Below are 20,103 nucleotides of genomic sequence, written 5' to 3'. Positions count from 1 at the left end.
TGCCTCCCCTGATCTCTGGGGCTGTGGCTTCTTAGGATGAATAGCCCGCTTCCAACTTCCCCTCCCTCCAAGGACTGTGCTGCCTGGGACTTGATCTAGAGATCCCAGGACAAGGAGATGAAGTCCAGCTTGGAAGGAAGACAAACTTGGTGGTGACCTTGAGATGGAAGCTCCCCAGTCTGGAGCTCCTGAGACCTGTGAGGACAGAGATGGGTGGTCTGCACAGAAGGTGACAAAAGTTAGAACGAGAAGTCAAGCTTAGCATGAGAGAATACGAAGAAGACATAAGAGCCCAAGGACAAGGCTGAGGACAAGGACAAGGCCAAGCCCAAGGCCAAGTCCTCCAGTCACTGCAAGCCCTGGCATGCCCATTCCCTCTGCTTGCAAATAATTTTTTTTTAAATTTAAAAACTGGTTTCTTCTTACTGAGATGTGACTTATAAAGCACACAAATCCTATCTGTACAATAGGATAACAATTTTTTAAAAAATTTTTTTGTCCATTTTTTAAAAATATTTTTTTGTTCATTTTTATTTATTTGAGAGTGACAGACAGAGAGAGAAAGACAGATAGAGGGAGAGGGAGAGAATGGGCGCGCCAGGGCTTCCAGCCTCTGCAAACGAACTCCAGACACGTGCACCCCCTTGTGCATTTGGCTAACGTGGGACCTGGGGAATCGAGCCTCGAACCGGGGTCCTTAGGCTTCACAGGCAAGCGCTTAACCGCTAAGCCATCTCTCCAGCCCAGGATAACAATTTTATTTTTGCTTTTTGAGGCAGAATCTCATGTAGCCCAGGTTGGTCTTCTCTAAGGCTGAGAATGACTTTGAACTCCTTCCTGCCTCGACCTCCCAAGTACTTGGATTACAGGTGTGTGCCACCACAAATGGCTATGCTTTTTTGTTTCATGTTGTTTATTGAGGTAGGGTCTCTCTCTAGCTCAGGCTGACCTGGAATTCACTATGTAGTCTCAGGGTGGCCTCGAACTCATGGTGACCCTCCTTACCTCTGCCTCCCGAGTGCTGGGATTAAAGGTGTGCGCCACCACGTCCAGCTGTGCTTTTTATACGTGTACATGCCCTGTGACCACCAGTCAGGTGGAGTTAGACCATATCTGTCACCAGGGAGTTCCCTGTGCCCACTGCCAGGCCCCCAGAGAGAGAGAGGTGCCCCTGCTCTGGTGACTGTCACCAGCAGTCTTTTTGCTTGTTCTTGTATTTCATGTGAATGGAATCCTCCAGCCTGTGCTCATTGTGGTTTCACTGGCTCAGCCTGGAAGATTCACACATGGTTTTTGTGTATTGTATCATTAAGTACAAATACGTCAAAATTTATTCTCTCTCTACTATGGATAAGACAGTTATAATGCTCCCAAATTTGGGTGACCTTGAGGAGGGCTGACACGAATGTCACTGTAGTGGACTGGCCTTCACTTCTCTGGGGCGCCTGTGCAGAAAGGCAGCGTCTGAGTCAGGATTCGGCTCCCTTGGAACGAGCTGTTTGCATTGCTGCCCCGAGTCTGCTCTTTAGCAGGGGAGCACGAGAACACCTTGCTCTCTGCGTCCTTACCGACAATCCGTATGGTCAGGTCTTTACTCTCTGAGCCATTCTGGAATCAGGAGGGAGGTCCTCATTTCCAATGACTAATGTGGAGAGTTGGGTGATGAATGGCATGGAGCACCTTTTCGCGTCTGCTAGGTTTTTTGTTGTCCTCACCAGAGGCAGAGGCCAGGGGCAGGATGGTGAGGACGCTGGGGCTGCCAGTCACATCTTCCAGTGACTTTCATCCTCAAAGGCAAGGAACTCTGGGCTGGGGGTCCCTAGCACAAAAAGATTATCAGGGGACTGGGGAGGTGAATCAGTGGTTAAAGTACTTGCTTGCAAAGCCTGCCGGCCCAGGTTCAATTCCCCAGTACCCACGTAAAGCTAGATGCATAAAGTGGCACATGCACATGCATCTGGAATTCATTTGCAATGGCCAGAGGCCTACCCATTCTGTGCCAGTTAAAAAAAAAAATTAAAAATTCAGGGCTACTATAAGCACTTTTCTTAACGTTCATATCCACATATTAATGCTACTCTCACTTTTGGTTAGAGAAGCTTCTCTTTTCAGATGGCAGTGACCACTGGGATGACTCAAAAAGCACCATAAGGCTGAAAAGTGACAGAAGAGTATTCAGCACTGAGACATCTCTATCACACCTCCCAAGGCTCAGGGTCCATTGAGGAAGAGACAGCGGAAAGAATGTAAGAGCCAAAGGAAGGGTAGGACTGCTTACAATGCAATCTTCCAAACACAAAATGGCCTGGACACCCATGACCTCTCAGTGCCTGGCACTACCTACACAAGACCCTCATAATAGGAGGAAAGGATGATATCAAAATAAGAGAGGGCCAGGGAGATGGCTTGGTGATTAAGCTGCTTGCCTGTGAAGCCGAAGGGCCCATGTTCAACTCTCCAGGTCCCATGAAAGCCAGATGCACAAGGTGACACAAACGTGCAAGTTGTGCATGTGTACGAGGTGGCTCGTGTGTCTGGAGTTTGATTGCAGTGGCTACAGGCCCTGGCGCACCAATTCTCTCTCTCTCTCATGTTAAAAAAAAAAAAAAAAGGACACAAACAGAGAAGGAGAGGATATGATGGAGGATTTGTGAGGGGGGGATTGGGGAGGTATATATATGCGTGTGTGTGTGTGTATATATATATATATATATATATATATATATATATATATATGTATATAGTTATGGAAGCTGTCAATAAAAAAGGCTCAAAAAATTCAGAGCTAGAGATGGCTTAGCAGGTGAGAATGCTTGCTGTGCAGGATGAATTCCTGATTTGCTCTGCGTTCACTTCCCCAGCAACCATGGAAACAGCTGGCCACGGTCACGTATGTCTGCTACTCTCGGCTTGTGGAGAGTGGAGTCCAGAGACTCACTCACTGGTCAGCCAGTCTGATCACAAAGGGCAGCTGCAGGCTCAGTGAGACCCACTTCAAGGAGACATGGCAGAGAAAGGGACACCCTACAGTCCCCTCTGGCCTTGTGCACACACCACACATGCCAAAGAAAGCCACCCCTCCCCGACCCAAAGACTTCTCTTGTTATCTCATTGACTGGAACTGCTCTCCTTCCCTGTTCCCGACTAAACCAATGGACAATGTGTGGACACATGTCCCTATAGGCTTTGGGGTCCCTGCTGGGTGCGTTCTCCCCAGAACACCCCAGCAAAGCTCACAGAGCAATTGTCCCTGCTTGTCACTTTGCTATGGAATGCCCTTCCTGAGTTTCCCATCTGGAGAGACTATGTTTTATTCTATTTTTTGGTTTTTCAAGGTAGGGTCTCACTCTAGCCCAGGCCGATCTGGAATTCACTATGTAATCTCAGGCTGATCTTTAACTCATGGTGATGCTCCTACCTCTGCCTCCTGAGTGCTGGGATTAAAGGCGTGCGCCACCATGCCCAACTGGAGACCCCAGTGAAGCTTCTTTAAAAATCAGCTGCAGGCCAAGTTAGCATCTCCTCTGGGGTCTCATGGCCTTCTGAAATCCAAGATGTGGCGTTTCTGCAGCTCAGAAACGTGACCATGATGGGCAGGGCCGGCTGTGACCCCCATCCCAGTGGGCCTCGGGCTGCCATCTCCCCCCACCCCTGTTGAGGATGAGAGTGCCTCAATCCAGCGCTGGGACTGAAAATGCCTATTTTGCTGGAGAAGCGAACTGAGCCCCAGGGAGAAGACGGGACCTGCCCAAGGTCATTTCAGAGGCACACTTGGCGCCAGCACTCCTTGAAAGTCCAAGGCTCAGAGTGAGGTGTCTGTGACTCACTGGGGCAACAGGTTGGGGTGCGGTCTGGGCTCAGTCAGTGCTTCTGCCACGCTCCTTCAAACCACACACGTACACACACCCATCCAAGCCCTGGCCCGGGGAGAAACTGGATGGCGCTCACTCTGCCCCTCCGCCGCGGGAAGGGTAGGTGCAGGAGCCACACTAGAACCCGTCTTCCACCGCTCACCCTGTCCAGCCACCAAGGACACCAGAGCTGCTGGAATGTTTTATTAAGTTAAGAGGGCTCACGGAGCAGGAGAGAAGCGTCTTCATGGGAGCGCCGGTGGGTCCCCGCCCAGCGCCCCTCAGAGGGGTGGAGCCATGGGGACTAGCCAGCACTGTGGGTGTGCCCAGGGCAGGAAATAGCAGGAGGTTGGGCGGGAGCAGGGTCTGCTCTCCCCTCCATCTACCAGCCCGGTTCTACCTGGGTCTCTGCTTGGATTCCCCCAGGGCAGGAAGAGGCCCACGGGCCTAAGCAAGAGTCTAGGGAGGACTGGGGAGCCAGTGGGAGGCACACGCCACCAGGAATTGCCTTTGGAAAAAGTATAAAGGGTTTTAGAAAAAAAAAAGTATATATAAAAATCTCTTCACATATAAAATCCTGAAGAAGGTGCAAGGTTAAGACCCAGTGCGAGGGGCGCGCTCAGATACGCAGTGTGTGTGTGCATGTGTGTGTCATGCGTGTGTGTGTGTGTGTGTTGAATGTGAGTGCATGTGCGACCAAAGGTGGGGAGAAAGCTTGGCTTCTGACTTCCATGTGTCAGGAAAGGAGGACAACTGGTCCCTTGAGGCTGCAGGGTCCGCGGCTGAGCTGGACCTCGAAGACCTGGAAGACAAGGGAGGCGCTGAGCACTCAGCCGCCAGCGCGGGCCAGGCAAGGGGCGGAGTGGGGCTGTCCACGGCCTCTAGCCCAGCGCGGCACCACCCGCCTCTCAGGCTTCTGTGCCCACAGCCTGCACTGACAGTGGCCTCTCCCGTGTGCCCTGGCAAGCCCTGGACTATCAGGAGGAAGGCACCCGTGGTGGTTTGATTCAGGTGTCTCCCATAAACTCAGGTGTTCCGAATGCCAGGTTCCCAGCTGATGGAGATTTGGGAATTAACGCCTCCTGGAGGGAGTGTATTGTTGGGGACAGGTTTATGGGTGTTAGAGCCAGGGTCCCCTTGCCAGTGTCTGGCACACTCTCCTGTTGCTGTTGTCCACCTGATGTTGGTCAGGGGTTGATTTCCAACCCCTGCTCATGCCATCGTTTCCCCTCGAGTCGGTAAGCCAAAATATACCCTTGTTCCTACAAGCTGCTCGTGGTTGGGGTTCTGCCAGCGATGTGGACCTGGCTGCAACAGCCCCCAGGTAGGCAGGGGAGCACCGCATGCTTCCTACGCCATGGAGCAGCTGGGAGGGTAAAGGGCATGCATGCCATGGTTAGCGCTGGCTGTGGTGTGGAGCCTGGGAACTGGGGGACACTGAGGACAAAGGTAGATGTGTGCATGGGGTCACCATCAGCCTGTGGTGGGGTGGACGGCAGGGGTGGTACCCACATCACCTGGGTAAGATGTGACCTAGCCTCACGTCCTCACCTCTGGAGGAACACTGACACAGCGGCCTGTGGCCTAGTCTCACCACCATGACAGTCCTGTGTACCACGTACAGAAGGGAAATGGCCCGAGAGAGGCAGGGCTGGCACAGATGGTCCAGCGAGTTGGATGCGGGGGCGCCCCTCCCCACCTCTACTCCGCCAGGCTGTTGCGAGCGGCCTCCTTCTCCTGCAGGGCGGCCATGGCCAGGCGCAGGTGCTCCCTCAGCTGCTCAATCTCCCGCTCCGACCTCGTCTTGATGTGGTTCAGCTCCACGTACATGTCCTGGTACTTTCCTGAGGTGAAGCGCTTGTCCTGGGCATGGGGGGCGGTGGTTGAGGGCCTGGGCCACTCCCTGGCACACGCCCACTCTGCTCTCTCCTGGGTGCTCTCTCTCACCCAGTGCTTAGGCGGCAGCCTCGTGCCAGAGTGTGAGAGCTGAGGCATGGGGAGTTGATGCCTTTGTCCAAACCAGGCTGGCAAGTAGCCAGGATGAGGGCCAGGCAGGCCTGGCCAGGGCCTCAGGTCTTTCTGCAAACTCTCACTGCGTGCCTCACGCAAGCTCAGAGCCACCGTGTCTACTTCTGGCCCTAAACTACGGCACCCCTGGAGCAAGCCAACGGGGGCCCCACAGAGACCTGAGTGGGAATCGGGCGTCCCAACTCACTCCTAGCAATGCCTGCTCCTACCAGAACGTTCGCTTCACACAGGAAGGGAGTTCTGTTCTGTTCTCAGCTGAAGCCCCAGCACCTGGCATAAGCCGGGCACAGAGAAGGTGCCCTGCAGTAAACAAATAAGGAAATGTGTACATCCTGCGGCAAGCCACGGTCCTCTCCTCTTACCCTGCCTCCCTATCTGTAATGGGGAAGGGAAGAGAGAAGGGTGCCTGGCTTGGGCAGGGCTCCCAGGCTGACCCCAGAGCACAGCCCTCCACAGCCCGACCCCGTGGCAGCGCCTGCCCACCTTCTGCATCAGCTGGAGCTCGTCCCGCAGGCACTGCGCCTCCTGCTTCAGGTGCTGGAGCTCGTTCTCCTTCACTCGCAGCAGCACCTGCGGAAACGGGGCCGGACTGAGCCGGGGCCACCGGCCAGGGCGGCCTCGACCCCCTTCGTGCTGAAGCTTGGTACCTCTCTGCTTTAGGGCCTGTGTGCGGTGCCAACCTGTACCAAGATCCCCCACATCCTGCAGGCCACTGCCACACGAAGCTGCTTTATCGGTTTTCCTGTTCCCCACTCTCCTCCTCAGCTGCAGCCTCAACACAACCAAAGGCCTGGGCGGTGGGGCAGTGCTGTGGTCCTGTTGTGAACCAGAGCTGTGACCGTAGCAGGCAACCCCTGACCCTTCCCAACTCTGAAGAACAGTACTGCTGCCTTGACTGGGGGGCGGGGGGACAGGCTCCGCTATGACACTGGGGAGACCTCACACTTTAGCCTGCAGCCCTGCTGCCTGGTTCCAGCTCACACCCTGTGTGACTTTCTGAAAGGCACTTGGCCTCTCTGTTTCCACACTGGTCCAACAGACAGACAGTACTACTACTTAACTGATGGGCCTGTTGGAAGATTGGTTCCCATGGTGTTTTTTGTTGTTGTTTGGTGCTGAGGACGGAACCCAGGGCCTTGAGCTGGCTAGGCAAGCACTCGCCCAGTGAACTAAATCCTCAACAACCCCCCCTCTCCTCCCCCGCTGCTGGAAGATTAGATACCAGCGTCTAAGGATTTCAAGACGGTCCAGGAATAGGGGGAAGCCTTGTAGGTTTCTAATAAACCACAGAAAGTACTAGGGTGGTCCCGGGAGCACACGTTTGCTCAGCTTCACCCAGTAAGTGAAGCACTGGACAGTTTACAGATAAGCAACCAGCGTTCACAAAGGCGGGGTGACTGACATGGCCGCATACCAGGTAGGTGACAGAACTGTATGAGAGGCTGGAATTCTAGGGACTCGGCCCCTCAAACTTGGTAACTTGGTACCAACCATCACAACCCCGCTGCCTGGCACAAGGAGGGGAGGAGTGGGAAGGGGCGGGCTCACCTCCAGCTCCCAGGAGCTCCGCTCGTTGCTGCGCCCGCAGCTGCTGCCGTTGCCCTGTGAGGCGATGAAGCCACGCAGCCGGTCGATCTCCTCCGACAGGTGGGAGTGCAGCTCCTGAGAGGCAAGGGATGGTCAGGGCGGGGCCCCCAGCCCCACCGGGCCCACTCCCGCCCACGGGGGACAGGCTCACCTGGTTGTGGCGCAGCAGCTCCTGGCCCTCCTGCTGGCAGCGCCGCAGCGTGTGCTCCCTCTCCTCGGCCTGCCGCGTCAGGCTGCCGATCTCCAGGCACTTCTGCGAATACTGCTCAGACAGCACCTGCAGCTCCCGCTTCAGCGCCTCCACGTCCAACCTGCCGGCACAGCAAGGGCCACAGCTGGACCCTGGGGCTCTCTAGCCACTGCCCCAGCTGGAGCTGGTGGCCAACTCGATGCAGCTCAGCACCGCAGATTCCCCTGTAGTTTTGTCCTCTGAGTAGTGACAGTCTTTCTGGGCTCTTGGTGGTTCCCTCTGAGAGGGCGAGCTGAGGGGCCACCTTATGTCCCTCTGAGAGGGCGAGCTGAGGGCCACCTTATGTTCTGAGAGGGTGAGCCGAGGGCCATCTTATGTTCCTCTGAGAGGGCAAGCTGAGGGCCACCTTATGTTCCTCTGAGAGGGTGAGCCGAGGGCCATCTTATGTTCCTCTGAGAGGGTGAGCTGAGGGCCACCTTATGCTCCTCTGAGAGGACGAGCTGAGGGCCACCTTATGTTCCTCTGAGAGGATGAGCTGAGGGCCACCTTATGTTCCTCTGAGAGGATGAGCTGAGGGGCCACCTTATGTTCCTCTGAGAGGTTGAGCTGAGGGGCCACCTTATGCTCCTCTGAGAGGACGAGCTGAGGGCCACCTTATGTTCCTCTGAGAGGACGAGCTGAGGGCCACCTTATGTTCCTCTGAGAGGGCGAGCTGAGGGCCACCTTATGCTCCTCTGAGAGCACGAGCTGAGGGCCACCTTATGCTCCTCTGAGAGGACGAGCTGAGGGCCACCTTATGCTCCTCTGAGAGGACGAGCTGAGGGCCACCTTATGTTCCTCTGAGAGGACGAGCTGAGGGCCACCTTATGCTCCTCTGAGAGGACGAGCTGAGGGGCCAACTTATGCTCCTCTGAGAGGGCGAGCTGAGGGCCACCTTATGTTCCTCTGAGAGGACGAGCTGAGGGCCACCTTATGCTCCTCTGAGAGGACAAGCTGAGGGCCACCTTATGTTCCTCTGAGAGGGCGAGCTGAGGGCCACCTTATGCTCCTCTGAGAGCACAAGCTGAGGGCCACCTTATGCTCCTCTGAGAGGACGAGCTGAGGGCCACCTTATGTTCCTCTGAGAGGACGAGCTGAGGGCCATCTTATGCTCCTCTGAGAGGGCGAGCTGAGGGCCACCTTATGCTCCTCTGAGAGGGTGAGCCGAGGGCCACCTTAGGTTCCTCTGAGAGGACGAGCTGAGGGCCACCTTATGCTCCTCTGAGAGGGTGAGCCGAGGGCCACCTTAGGTTCCTCTGAGAGGACGAGCTGAGGGCCACCTTATGTTCCTCTGAGAGGGTGAGCCGAGGGCCACCTTAGGTTCCTCTGAGAGGACGAGCTGAGGGCCATCTTATGCTCTTCTGAGAGGGTGAGCCGAGGGCCATCTTATGCTGCATTAGCCACAGCATTCCAGAACAGAGCTGGGGCAGGGCGGCATCTACTGGCAAAGCGCAACACTACAGCACAGCTCTAGGCGACACTAAAGATGAGAAAGTTGAGGCCAGGGCCTGGAGAACCTTCTGCAGGGACTGGACTTGGCTTGGGCGAGTGAACCTCAATGGGTCAAAACCGCTATGTCTAGCTTCTGGCAAAGGGTCAGCGAGTCCCAGCTCACAAATACCAGAGTGGCTGGCGGCTCCTGGCTCAGAGGCAGACCCAGCCCAGAATGAGCCCAGGGCTCACTGCTTACTGGTGCTGCTTCCGAAGGCCATCTGGGCCCTGCTGCAGACTCCGCGTTTTGCTCAGCTCCCGGCTCAGCTCCTCTTGGTAAGCCTTCTTCATGGCTTCAATGGCTGAGAGCAGGGCAGACAGAGAAGGCAGAGGACAGGTCAGAAGGGATCAGCACTACTCCCCTTGTACTGGAGGAGCCAGGACCAAGAAGCGGTGTGCTGATACTGGACCACAGCAGTCCAGGCTGTGTCCTGACTGGTCTAAACTGTGGCTTTGGGTAAGTTTTTCAAGCTCCCACCTTGTTACAGGACAATCCTGTTTGATGGACTGCCCTGGGGAAGTATCTAGATGTCTAACAATGACACCTGCTTGTGTGTGCATGTGGGTGCACATGGAAGCCAGAAGACAATTTCAGATGTTACCACCTCTTTTTGAGACAGGATCTCTCACCATCTAGACTGGCCATCAAGTCCCATAGATTTGCCTGTCTCTGCCTCCCTAGTGCTGGGATCACAAGTGTGTGCCAACTATACCTGGCTTTAAAAAAAAGGGGGGGCTGGAGAGATGGCTTAGCAGTTAAGGCATTTGCCAGCAAAGCGAAAGGAATTCAGTTTGACTCTCTAGGACCCACATGAGCCATATGCACATGGTGGCACATGCATCTGAAGTTCGTTTGCAGTGGCTGGAGGCCAGGGCACACCCATTCTCTACCTCTTTCTCACTCTCAAATAAATTTTATTTTTATTTATTTGACAGAGAAAGAGGGAGAGTGAGAGAATGGGTGTGTCAGGGCCGCCAGCCACTGCAAAGGAACTCCAGACATGTGCACCCCCTTGTGCATCTGGCTAACGTGGGTCCTGGGGAATCGAACCTGGGTCCTTTGGCCTTTCAGGCAAATGCCTTAAGTGCTAAGCCATCCCTCCAGCCCAAAACTTTTTTTTTTTTTTTTTTTTTTAAGTGTGGGTTCTGGAGATCAAACTAAGGTCCTCATGCTTGTCAACTGAGCTATCGTCCCATTCCAACAACCGGTACCTCTCTTGTTAGTGGTTTCAGGTTAAGGCTCATACGTTGCACTATTCCTGCAGAGGCTGGAGAGCACGTGAACGATGCCATCTGCCCTGCCTGGCTCTGCAGTCACTACAAACCCGTGTGACTCTGTGCAGGTGGCTTAACCCCTCTGAGCCTTTGGACCCTTTTGGGAAGTGGTGAACAGCAGCAGCTCCTCCTTTCCAAGGGCACCTAGGAGGTGCATGCCAAGAATTTAGCACAAGGCTGGGCAGAGTTAACGTCCCAGACATTAGCTTGTGCATGGTCCCAAAGTCTAAGTAGTTTATTACGCCACCCAGGATAGTTGTAGTTTAATCTGTGATTCTAAAATGCAGCAGCTCTGAACACTGAATTCCTCATTACTCCTCTGAGGCTACTGATGGCCTGTTATTCCACCTGACGTCCCTTTCATCAAGTTCACACCGAAACTTTAAGGCTGGATCACAGGGCACCACTTGCACCCTACTGGGGAGAGGCAACGATGGCACCTTCCAGGAGTGACCATGTTAAAAACACTAACACCAGTCCCAGGCTCGGCAGGAGGGATCGGGGTTTAAGAGCAGGGAGCACTTGGCCAGCAAGGGCAGGGTGGAAACTAGCTCACGTGATCTCGTTCCCGCTGTCAACCATGCTGCCAGGCCCTCAGGCTGCCTATGATGAGCCAGACACACACAGCAGGTGTGCATCGATGAGGGCTGAGTCGTCTTCTCGGGCACTTCCTGTTTCTGGCTTGGGAAAGCAAGGGGGATTCTGAGCCCAACTGTCACCTCTAAGCTGTGCCATCTGGGAAGTCATTAACTTCTCCAAGGCCCAGCTTCCTCGCCTGTGAAATGGAGCCATTCCGTGGACACCAGGAAGACTTAAGGGTGTTCCCAGGAGGAATGCGCGTGACACAGACAGGCAGGGCAAGGCTCGCGACTCCCCATGAGCATTCTAGGGTCTGGCCGCATCCCCAGGGAGGTGGCGCTCCCCTAGCAAGGGAGTTGTGCACGATTTGAGCTCGATCCTCTGAGACCTACAGACCCTGAGACAGGGGAGTCACGACCCGTGGGAGGAAAGGTCTTTAACTGCCTCTGTTTCCCATTTTCAAGGGGGGCCAAAGACGATTGCTTTTGAGGCTGCCAAGCTCTGCTGACTTCCCCAGGTCTGACACTGCCATCCCTAGCTCTTACTTAAGGGTCTCCTCAGCTCGGTGGGGACGATGCGGGCTCCCCGCGCGGCACGTCCCTGGCGCTCACCCGCGGCCGTGGCTGCGGTCTCCTCGGCCAGCAGCCGCTCCTTCTCCTGCTGCAGCCGCCGTAGCTCGCGCTCGTGGTGCCGCTGCAGCTGCTCCACCACCTGCTGGTGCGAGGACTCCATCTCCGCCAGGCTGCGCTCACAGGCCTCCTGGGGGCCAGAGGCCAGAGTGTCACGGGGCTGCTCAGGCCCCGGGCCCTGCCCATCAGCCCACGGCCGGCCCCAGCGCCCTGCTACACTCTTCATTCTCAAACTTTACCTGCTTTTCGCCTTCACACATCCACCTGCAGGGTCATGTCCAGCTCCCATGGCTCTATTCCTGCCTTGCCCATCTCCACCAAGAAACCTCATGGCTATAAAAAGCAGCCCCAGCAGGGTGTGGTGGCACGCACCTTTAATCCCAGCACTTGGAGGCTGAGGTAGGAGAATCGTTGAGTTCAAGGCCAGCCTGGGACAGAGTGAGTTCCAGGTAAACTGGCCTAGAATAAAACCCTACCTTAATAGTAAAAAATAAAAATACAATAAGAAAAAGAAAAAAGGCAAAAAGTGGGCTGGAAGCCGGATGTGGTGGCGCATACCGTGAGTTCAAGGCCACCCTGAGACTACATAGTGAATTCCAGGAGAGCCTGAGCTAGAGTGAAACCCTACCTCATAAAAAAAAAAAAAAAAAAGTGGGCTGGAGAGATGGCTTAGTGGTTAAGGCGTTTGCCTGCAAAGCCAAAGGACCCAGAGTTCATTTGCAATGGCTAGAGGCCCTGATACACTCATTCTCTCTATCTGCTCCTTCCCCCCACCAAATAAATAAATATAATTAAACATAATTAAAGTAAAGCAAAAGGCAACAAAAACAAAACCAAAAATCAGCTGTGGGCATGTCCACGCCTCTCGACTTTAGCTAATGCCATCCTATTGCCTGCAGTGGGCATGATTTCCTCAGTAGTAATTCACTTTGCCCACAGCAAACTTGACATCTTTCCTAGCTCTGGCCTGACCTGCCATTCTGCATCTAAGGGACCATAATATCCTGGAGACAGTGAACACTTGACCCAGCTTAAGCCTGGAACCCAGACTGGGGCAGGAGGAATGGCTCAATAAGTGAGAGGGAATGGACGGCTTTGTAGACAAAGTGGCAAGTCATTAAGAGACTGGAGATGTCCACTGCTGAAGTGGCCACCATGACTGGCTGTGTGCAGGCAGTTTGGTGCCATGGTGGCTTTTTATTTTTTGAGACAGGGTCTCACCATGTAGTCCAGGCTAGCCTCAAATTCACAATCCTCCTGCCTCAGCCTCCTTAGGGCTTGGGATTACAGGTGGGTGACACCACCTCATTCCTGGCTGTCAACGATCGTTCCTTCATCTAGCAGGTCCACTCCTAGATATGGTCCCACAGGAAGTCATATGTGTACAAAGACTGAATCCCCAAGCAAAGCTGGTAACAGATGAAAACTGAAAATGACCTAAATGCTAAACAGGGGAACCTCGGAGTCAGTGACGGGTGTAGACTCCCAAAGGTCACAGGCAGCTGTCAGAAGACACTGCTGCAGGAAGAGAGATGGCTCAGCAGCTGAGGGCATTTCCTGTGCAAGTATGAGGGCCTGAAACTGTGGAGTCTGAATCTCTAGATCCCAACTCAAACAATGGGGCATGGCCACATGATCCTGTAACCCTGAGCCCTACAAAAGAGAGCAGAGACCAGGGGATTGCCCAGGGTTGAGAGAAACAGCAAGCTCTGGCATCAGTCAGAGACTCCTGCATAAAACGAGAATGAAGAGCTGGAGAGATGGCTCAGTGGTTAAGGCACGGTTAAGGCACTTGCCTGCAAAACCCAATGACCTGGGTTCAATGCCCCAGTATCTACATAAAGCCAGATGCACAAAGCGGTGCATTCATCTGGAAATCATTAGCAGTGGCTAGAGGACCTGGCATGCCAATTCTCTCTCCCTCCTTGCAAATGAACATTTTTTTTAAAAAAATGGGAATGGGCAGAAGAGCAATGGAGCAGAATGCCTGATGTTTTGCTCCAGTCACCGCAGGCAGGCATAAGGGGGGCACTGAGGGGCACTACATGCACACCCACACAAGCAAAAACCCAAACAAGGGGCTGCAGAGATGGCTCAGCGGTGAAGGGCACTTGCTTGCAAAGCCTGACAGCCCAGCTTTGATTCCCCAGTATCCACATAAAACAAGAGGCACGAAGGGGTGCATGTGTCTGGAGTTCATTTACCATGGCAGGAGACTCTGGTGTGCTCATACTCACTCTTGCTCTCTGTCTCAAATAAATTATTTAAAAATATTATTTTTAAAAATCAAACAAACCAAAATACAGGAATCTGGAAGACAGAGATGTCATATGGGCTGCTATGTACAGGTGTCCTAGAAGCTAAGAATAAAAGTTGGCTCCTGGGGCTGGGGAGATGGCACAGATTGAGAGAGGAACTTACTTGCAAAGACTGACAGCCTGGGTTTGACTCCCCAGTACCCAAGTAAACGAGATGCACAGAGTGGCACATGCATCTGGAGTTTGACTGCAGTGTCAGGAGGCCCTGGAAGCCCATTCCCTCTCTCCTCCCCACTTCTCTGCTTGTGAATAAATTTTAAAATTTTTTTATAAAAAACGGAGCCGGGGTGGCAGCACACGCCTTTAATCCCCACACTCAGGAGACAGAGGAAGGAGGATCACCGTGAATTCTAGGCTGCCCCGAGACTACATAGTTTATTCCAGGTCAGACTGGGCCAGAATGAGACCCTACCTCGAAAAATTAAAAAAAATAAAAATAAAAAAAATAAAGGAGCCAGATGCCTTTAATCCCAGCACTTGGGAGGCAGATGTAGGAGGATTGCTATAATTTGAGGCTACCCTGAGGCTACATAGTGAATTCCAGGTCAGCCTGGGCTACAGACCCTGCCTTGAAAAACAGAAACCAAACAAACAAAAGGCTGAAGAGATGTCTCAGCAGTAAAAAGGCACTTGCTTACAAAGTCTGAAGGCCTGGGTTTGATTCCCCAAATCCCATGTAAAGCCAGATGCACAAAGTGGTGCATGTGTTTGGAGTTCATCTGCAGTGGTACTAGGCCCTGGTGTGTCTATCCCCCCCCCCCAATCTATAACTCTGCTTTCAATTTTTTTTAATTTATGGATTTTTAGAGGTAGAGTATTACTCTAGCCCAGACTGACCTGGAACTCACTATGTTGTCTCAGGCTGGCCTTGAACTCATGATGATCCTCCCACCTCAGCCCCTGCCAGGATTAAAGATGTATGCTACCACACCTGGCCCTCAAATAAATAAATTTTTAAAAATAATTAAAAAAAAACAGGTCAGACTTGGTGGTGCACGCCTTTAATCCCAGTGCTCAGGAGACAGAGGTAGGATTGTTGTTTTGAGTTCAAGGCCAGCCTGGAACTACAGCCTAGCTTCAGGTTAGCCTGGGCTAGAGTAAGATCCTACCTCAAAAAAGAAAAGAAAAAAGAGAGGGAGGAAGGGAGGGATGGAGGGAGGAAGCTCGTTCCTGACGATACATGAGTACTGTGCTCCCACTTATGTGAGTAAGCACCTCATAAAGCATGCCCCAGTGCATGTATGCGAAAACATGGAAAGCTGGGTGTGGTGGGCTAGCCTGGGACTACAGAATGAGTTCCAGGCCAGCCTGGGCTAGAGACCCCACCTAAAAAAAAAAAGGAAGAGAAAGGAAGGGAGGAGGGTACTTAATAGGTTGATATTGTATATATGTAAGTACAATGATTGTGATGGGGAGGTAATATGATGGAGAATGGAATTTCAAAGGGGAAAGTGTTGGGGGGAAGGAGGGAATTACCATGGGATTTTTTTTATAATCATGGAAAATGCTAATAAAAATTTAAAAAAACCCCACCAAACAAAAAAATATATATATGGAAAAGGAAGCAGAGGCAAGAGGCAGCCACCATGAGACCACATAGTGAATTGCAGGCCAGCCTGGGCTACAGCAAGACCCTACCTTGAAAAAACAAAACCATGGAAAAGGCTGGAAATACAGTGTGATGGGCAGAAAAATAATCCCCCAAAGATGTCCATATCCTCCTCCCTGGGACCTATGACTATGTCACTTTCCATGACAAAAGAAATTAAGGCTGCTAATCGGATGACCTGAGAGGCAAGAGATTGTTCCACACAATCTGGTGGCGAAGGGTAATCACAGGGGACGTTGGAAAAGATGAGGGACAGAAGGTAAGAATCTGGAAGTATGACCAGGAAAGAAGGGTCACAGTGACGAGCACTGCACTTTTCCCTCTGTAGGTTTTGAAGATGAAGAAAGAGACCACGAGCCAAGAAAGGAAAGCCACCAGGAGCTGGAGAAGGCAGGGAGTTGATGTCACCCCAAGCCTGGATTGCAAAAAGGAAGATGGTCCAGTGCACACCTGCGCCTTAGCCTGACAGGACCTGACTGGATTTCCAGCCTATGACACAGCAGTATGGGCTGGTGTCACTGGAGCCACGGGAAGCCATGTGCTGAGGTGCAAGGCTCAGCCGAGAGGAGTAGGTGGGGTGAGGCATGAGCAGCAGGCATTCATCTCTAACCTGATTTGTCCACAGTAATTTTGCAATGCTGTGAATGGAACCTTGAGTGCCTAGGCAAGTGTTCTACCACTGAGCTATAGCCCCAGTCCATTATTTTAACTTTTAAAAGTGATTTGTGTGTGTGTGTGCGCGCGTGCGTGCGCACATGCGTGTGCCAGGGTCTCTTGACACTGCAAATGAATACCAGATGTATGTACCACTTTTTGTGTATGGCTTTATGTAAATGCTAGGAAATCAAACTTGCCCAACAGGATTTGCAAGCAAGCACCCTTTAGCCACTAAGCCATCTCCATAGCTCCCTCACACCATTTTTAAGATAGGGTCTTAAGTTGGGCGTGGTGGCAGAGGTAGGAGGATCACCATGAGTTCGAGGCCACCCTGAGACTCCATAGTGAATTCCAGGTCAGCTTGGGCTAGAGTACCTACCCTACCTCGAAAAACTAAAAAAAAAAAAAAAAAAAAAAAAAAAAGATAGGGTCTTGCTCTTTAGCCCAGACCATTCTTCAATTCACTCCTCCTGCCTCAGCTTCCCAAGTGCTAGGGTTATAGACATATCCCACCATATCCGGTGGTTAAGTTGTAGATTTTTTTTTAATGTAAATGTGGGGCTGGAGGGATAGCTTAGCGGCTTAGGTGCTTGCCTGCGAAGCCTAAGGATCCAGGTCCAATTCTCCAGGTCCCACTTAAGCCAGATGCACATGGTGGCTCATGCATCTTGAATTCATTTGCAGTGCCTAGAGGCCCTGACACGCCCATTCTCTCTCTCTCTCTCTCTCTCTCTCTCTCTCTCATAAACAAACAAAAAGAAATATTTTTTTTTCTTTTTTTTTGTTTTTTGAGGTAGGGTCTCACTCTGGCTCAGGCTGACCTGGAATTCACTATGTAGTCTCAGGGTGGCCTCGAACTCACGGCAATCCTCCTACCTCTGCCTCCCAAGTGCTGGGATTAAAGGCGTGCGCCACCACGCCCGGCAAGAAATATTTTTTTAATGTAAATGTGTTTCTGTTTTGCTTTTTGGTTTTTCAAGGTAGGGTTTCACTCTAGCCCAGGCTGACCTGGAATTCACTATATAGTCTCAGGGTGTCCTCGAACTCATAGCGATCCTCCTACCTCTGCCTCCCCAAGTGCTGGGATTAAAGGCGTGCGTCACCACGTCCAGCTAGATGTGTTTCTTATGTAATTTGAAAAAAAAATATTTTAAGCTCAAGAAAAAGGGAAGAGGAGGAGGCAGGGAAGAAACCAAGGCACAGAGGGCCACATAAAGTATTACAGTCCCTCCACCAAAGGACACTGCTTGCCTCTGTTGGAGCTGCAGTGGGCTGCAGCAGGCCTGCTGGGGTGAGCGAGGTCCAGCGCTCTGAGTGGGAGGAGGTGCCTTCCCGCCGGGCCTCCGTACTGTCCCATGAATATCCCCCATCAGGATAACAGAACGTGGCTTTAGAGTCCCTCAGAGAGATGTGAGCTAGTCCCCTGCATGCTTCCCCTGTGAGCTCACCTCCAAAGGGTCATCCATGAAGCTCTCTGGGCAGAGGGGCTGCCGGGAACAGTACTGCAAGCTTTTGGGGAGTTCAGCAATGTGGGGGTGAAGGCCAGAGCAGGCATGCAGATGCAGCAACTACTGTGGTGCAGGGGTGACAGCAGGAGGTGGGAACTAGCTTACAAAGAAGCTACTAGATGTCCAGGTGTGCTGTGACCCACCTTCCCAAATGGCCACGGTGTCCTGACACCAAGCACCCCTCTGCCATGCCACCAAAGCAGAGGAAGAAGAAAGTCTGTGCCCAACTCATGCCTAGCTGGAGCGCCCTCTCCTGCTGCAGGACCGTTTTTGAAGCCCCACACCGCATACAGCTGGTCTGCAGTGGCAAGCCCCCCAGCCCTGAAAGTGGGGCGTCCACTTAGCCTGAGAGAGCAGGCTGAGGGTCCCTCCCCACCTGTCCCTGCTCCAGGATCCGCTGAATTTCCGGCCACCTCCTCCTGTGCCCAAGAAGGTCGCACAACTCAAATCAGTCATCTGCTGTTCTTGACCATTTCCTTCTCACCACCACCACCCCAACTCTACTTTGACTACAGGCAAATGGAACCACCCAGAGGGCACCCTATAGTGTCCCAGAGCCCCAGTGCTGGGAAAGGCTTCTGAGCTTGGTCCAACATCCCTGGCTGTGGCATGGGCCCAGCCAGCCTGGGAAGTCCCATTCAAGGCACAAATTGATGACACTGGACCCCCTCCACCCTCCCCAAGCTCAGGTAGCCCCAGATAGCCTCCTCAACAGACCCCAACTTCCCCTTTGGCTGACCTTCCCACCTAGCACTCAGTGGTAGACAGCCATGCTATTAGGTCTCTGTGGGTTCTCCTACCCTGCTAAGCCCCAGTCACCAGTTTGAGTTCTCCCTTCAGACCCCTGCCAACACAGCCGTACCCTGCAGGGTTCCTTAGGCCTGGGCCTTGTTCTCTCCTGAGTCCCTGCACTCCAAAATTCACTTCTGTATCACTAATCTCCTGAGGTCTGTGGAATGAGTCTAACTCCTCAGCCTGTCCTTGAATGCTCCACAGTAGGCACCAACTGGTTTCCCACCTCCTACCACAGCCAACGCTCCCTGCTCAGATCAGTGCCTGCCGTCGGCAAGCCAGCTGTGCCCTCAAGGCAAACTCCTCCCACCGCTGGGCCTGAGATCCTGTCATTCTTTTTTCCTCTGGACAATGATATGGGATAGACAACAGACAGCTGACTGTCCAATTTTTAGGAATTTTGTGACTCAGCTGCTAAACAGGCCATTTTTAAAAATTTTTTATTTATTTATTTGAGAGTGACAGAGAAAGAGGCAGAGAGAGACAGAATGGGCGCATCAGGGCCTCTAGCCCCTGCAAACGAACTCCAGATGCATGTGCCACCTTGTGCATCTGGCTTATGTGAGTACTGGGGAATCAAGCTTCAAACCGGGGTCCTTAGGCTTCACAGGCAAGTGCTTAACCACTAAGCCATCTCACCGGCCCTAAACAGGCCATTTTTTTTTTTAAATAAATGTAATTGGGTGTGGTGGTACACACCTTTAACCCCAGAACTCAGGTGGCTGAAGTAGAAGAATAAGACATGAGTTCAAAGCATTTGCTTACAATCCTGACCACATGGAGTTCAGTTTAAGTCTTCTTACTCATTAGCATAAACAAAGTCAACCAACACACAGATCTGAACTGCCCACGTCTGACAGAGTTGTGGGTCGAAAAATCACCAGGAGCATTCTCAGACAACCCATTTGCCATATGGAATTCACAATAAAAAGGATTATATGCATTTTTTATTTGTAAACTATGCATCAAACATATTTTGCAGTTTCTAATAAATATATGCACACACATGGTTTTTCTAGTAAGCTAACTGTCCAATTGTGACAATCAAAATTATTCCCAGAGATCTCCAAATTGTTCCCCAGGGGAGGGGGGAGCAGGACAAAGTCACAGTCCCCTGCTGGGAATCGCTGTCCCAGGAGCTGGTGTGCTCCCCGGAGGTAACCGAAGGATCCCACGTCCTGTGGACCTCCTGAGTGGGCAGAAACAGGCTATCCCTGTATTTAGGGCACAAGTCCCAGGGTCACTGGCTCCCTGCTTCCCCAAGGTGACGCAGGGGAAGGGATCCAAGTGCAGAGTGTCACACGGGGACTCACGCACAGGCTCTGCAGTCAGCTGGACCCAGGCTCAAATCCCACCTCTGACACCTGCAGACTGGGTGACCTCAGGCAAGTCACATAACCTCTCAGAGCTCAGTGGCCTTGTCTGTAAAATGGGCACAGTGATCATGCCCACCAGCTGTGGGGAGATTAAATGAGATGAGGTATATCAAATGCCTCACATGGTTCTCGCACACAGGAAGGGCTCCCCAAATATTAACTGTTCCTTGATAG

General features: G+C 52.5%; 1 protein-coding gene across 6 annotated transcripts in view; it reads right to left on the bottom strand.

The window, feature by feature from the left end:
• Window positions 1-4,040: 4,040 nt before the first annotated feature.
• Window positions 4,041-20,103, bottom strand: part of LOC101604705 (TRIO and F-actin binding protein) — a 73,297-nt gene continuing 57,234 nt past the window's right edge. For 5 of the 6 annotated variants that reach the window (XM_045151588.1, XM_045151592.1, XM_045151591.1 and 2 more), the window contains 7 exons: window positions 11,652-11,799; window positions 9,386-9,488; window positions 7,618-7,777; window positions 7,428-7,541; window positions 6,363-6,449; window positions 5,551-5,714; window positions 4,041-4,653 (listed from right to left, as the gene is read on the bottom strand). In XM_045151588.1, the coding sequence (XP_045007523.1) occupies window positions 5,553-5,714; window positions 6,363-6,449; window positions 7,428-7,541; window positions 7,618-7,777; window positions 9,386-9,488; window positions 11,652-11,799 (774 nt within the window). In that variant the 3' untranslated portion in view covers window positions 4,041-4,653; window positions 5,551-5,552. Of the gene's footprint in view, window positions 4,654-5,550; window positions 5,715-6,362; window positions 6,450-7,427; window positions 7,542-7,617; window positions 7,778-9,385; window positions 9,489-11,651; window positions 11,800-19,482; window positions 20,009-20,103 lie in introns of those variants that run through there. The other variant, XM_045151593.1, reaches the window with a different exon arrangement.

The sequence above is a fragment of the Jaculus jaculus genome, chromosome 6 (assembly GCF_020740685.1).
Source record: "Jaculus jaculus isolate mJacJac1 chromosome 6, mJacJac1.mat.Y.cur, whole genome shotgun sequence".
Taxonomy (NCBI): Eukaryota; Metazoa; Chordata; class Mammalia; order Rodentia; family Dipodidae; genus Jaculus; species Jaculus jaculus.
Note: the sequence above shows the minus strand (reverse complement) of the source record. Positions and strands in the feature narration are given on the sequence as shown.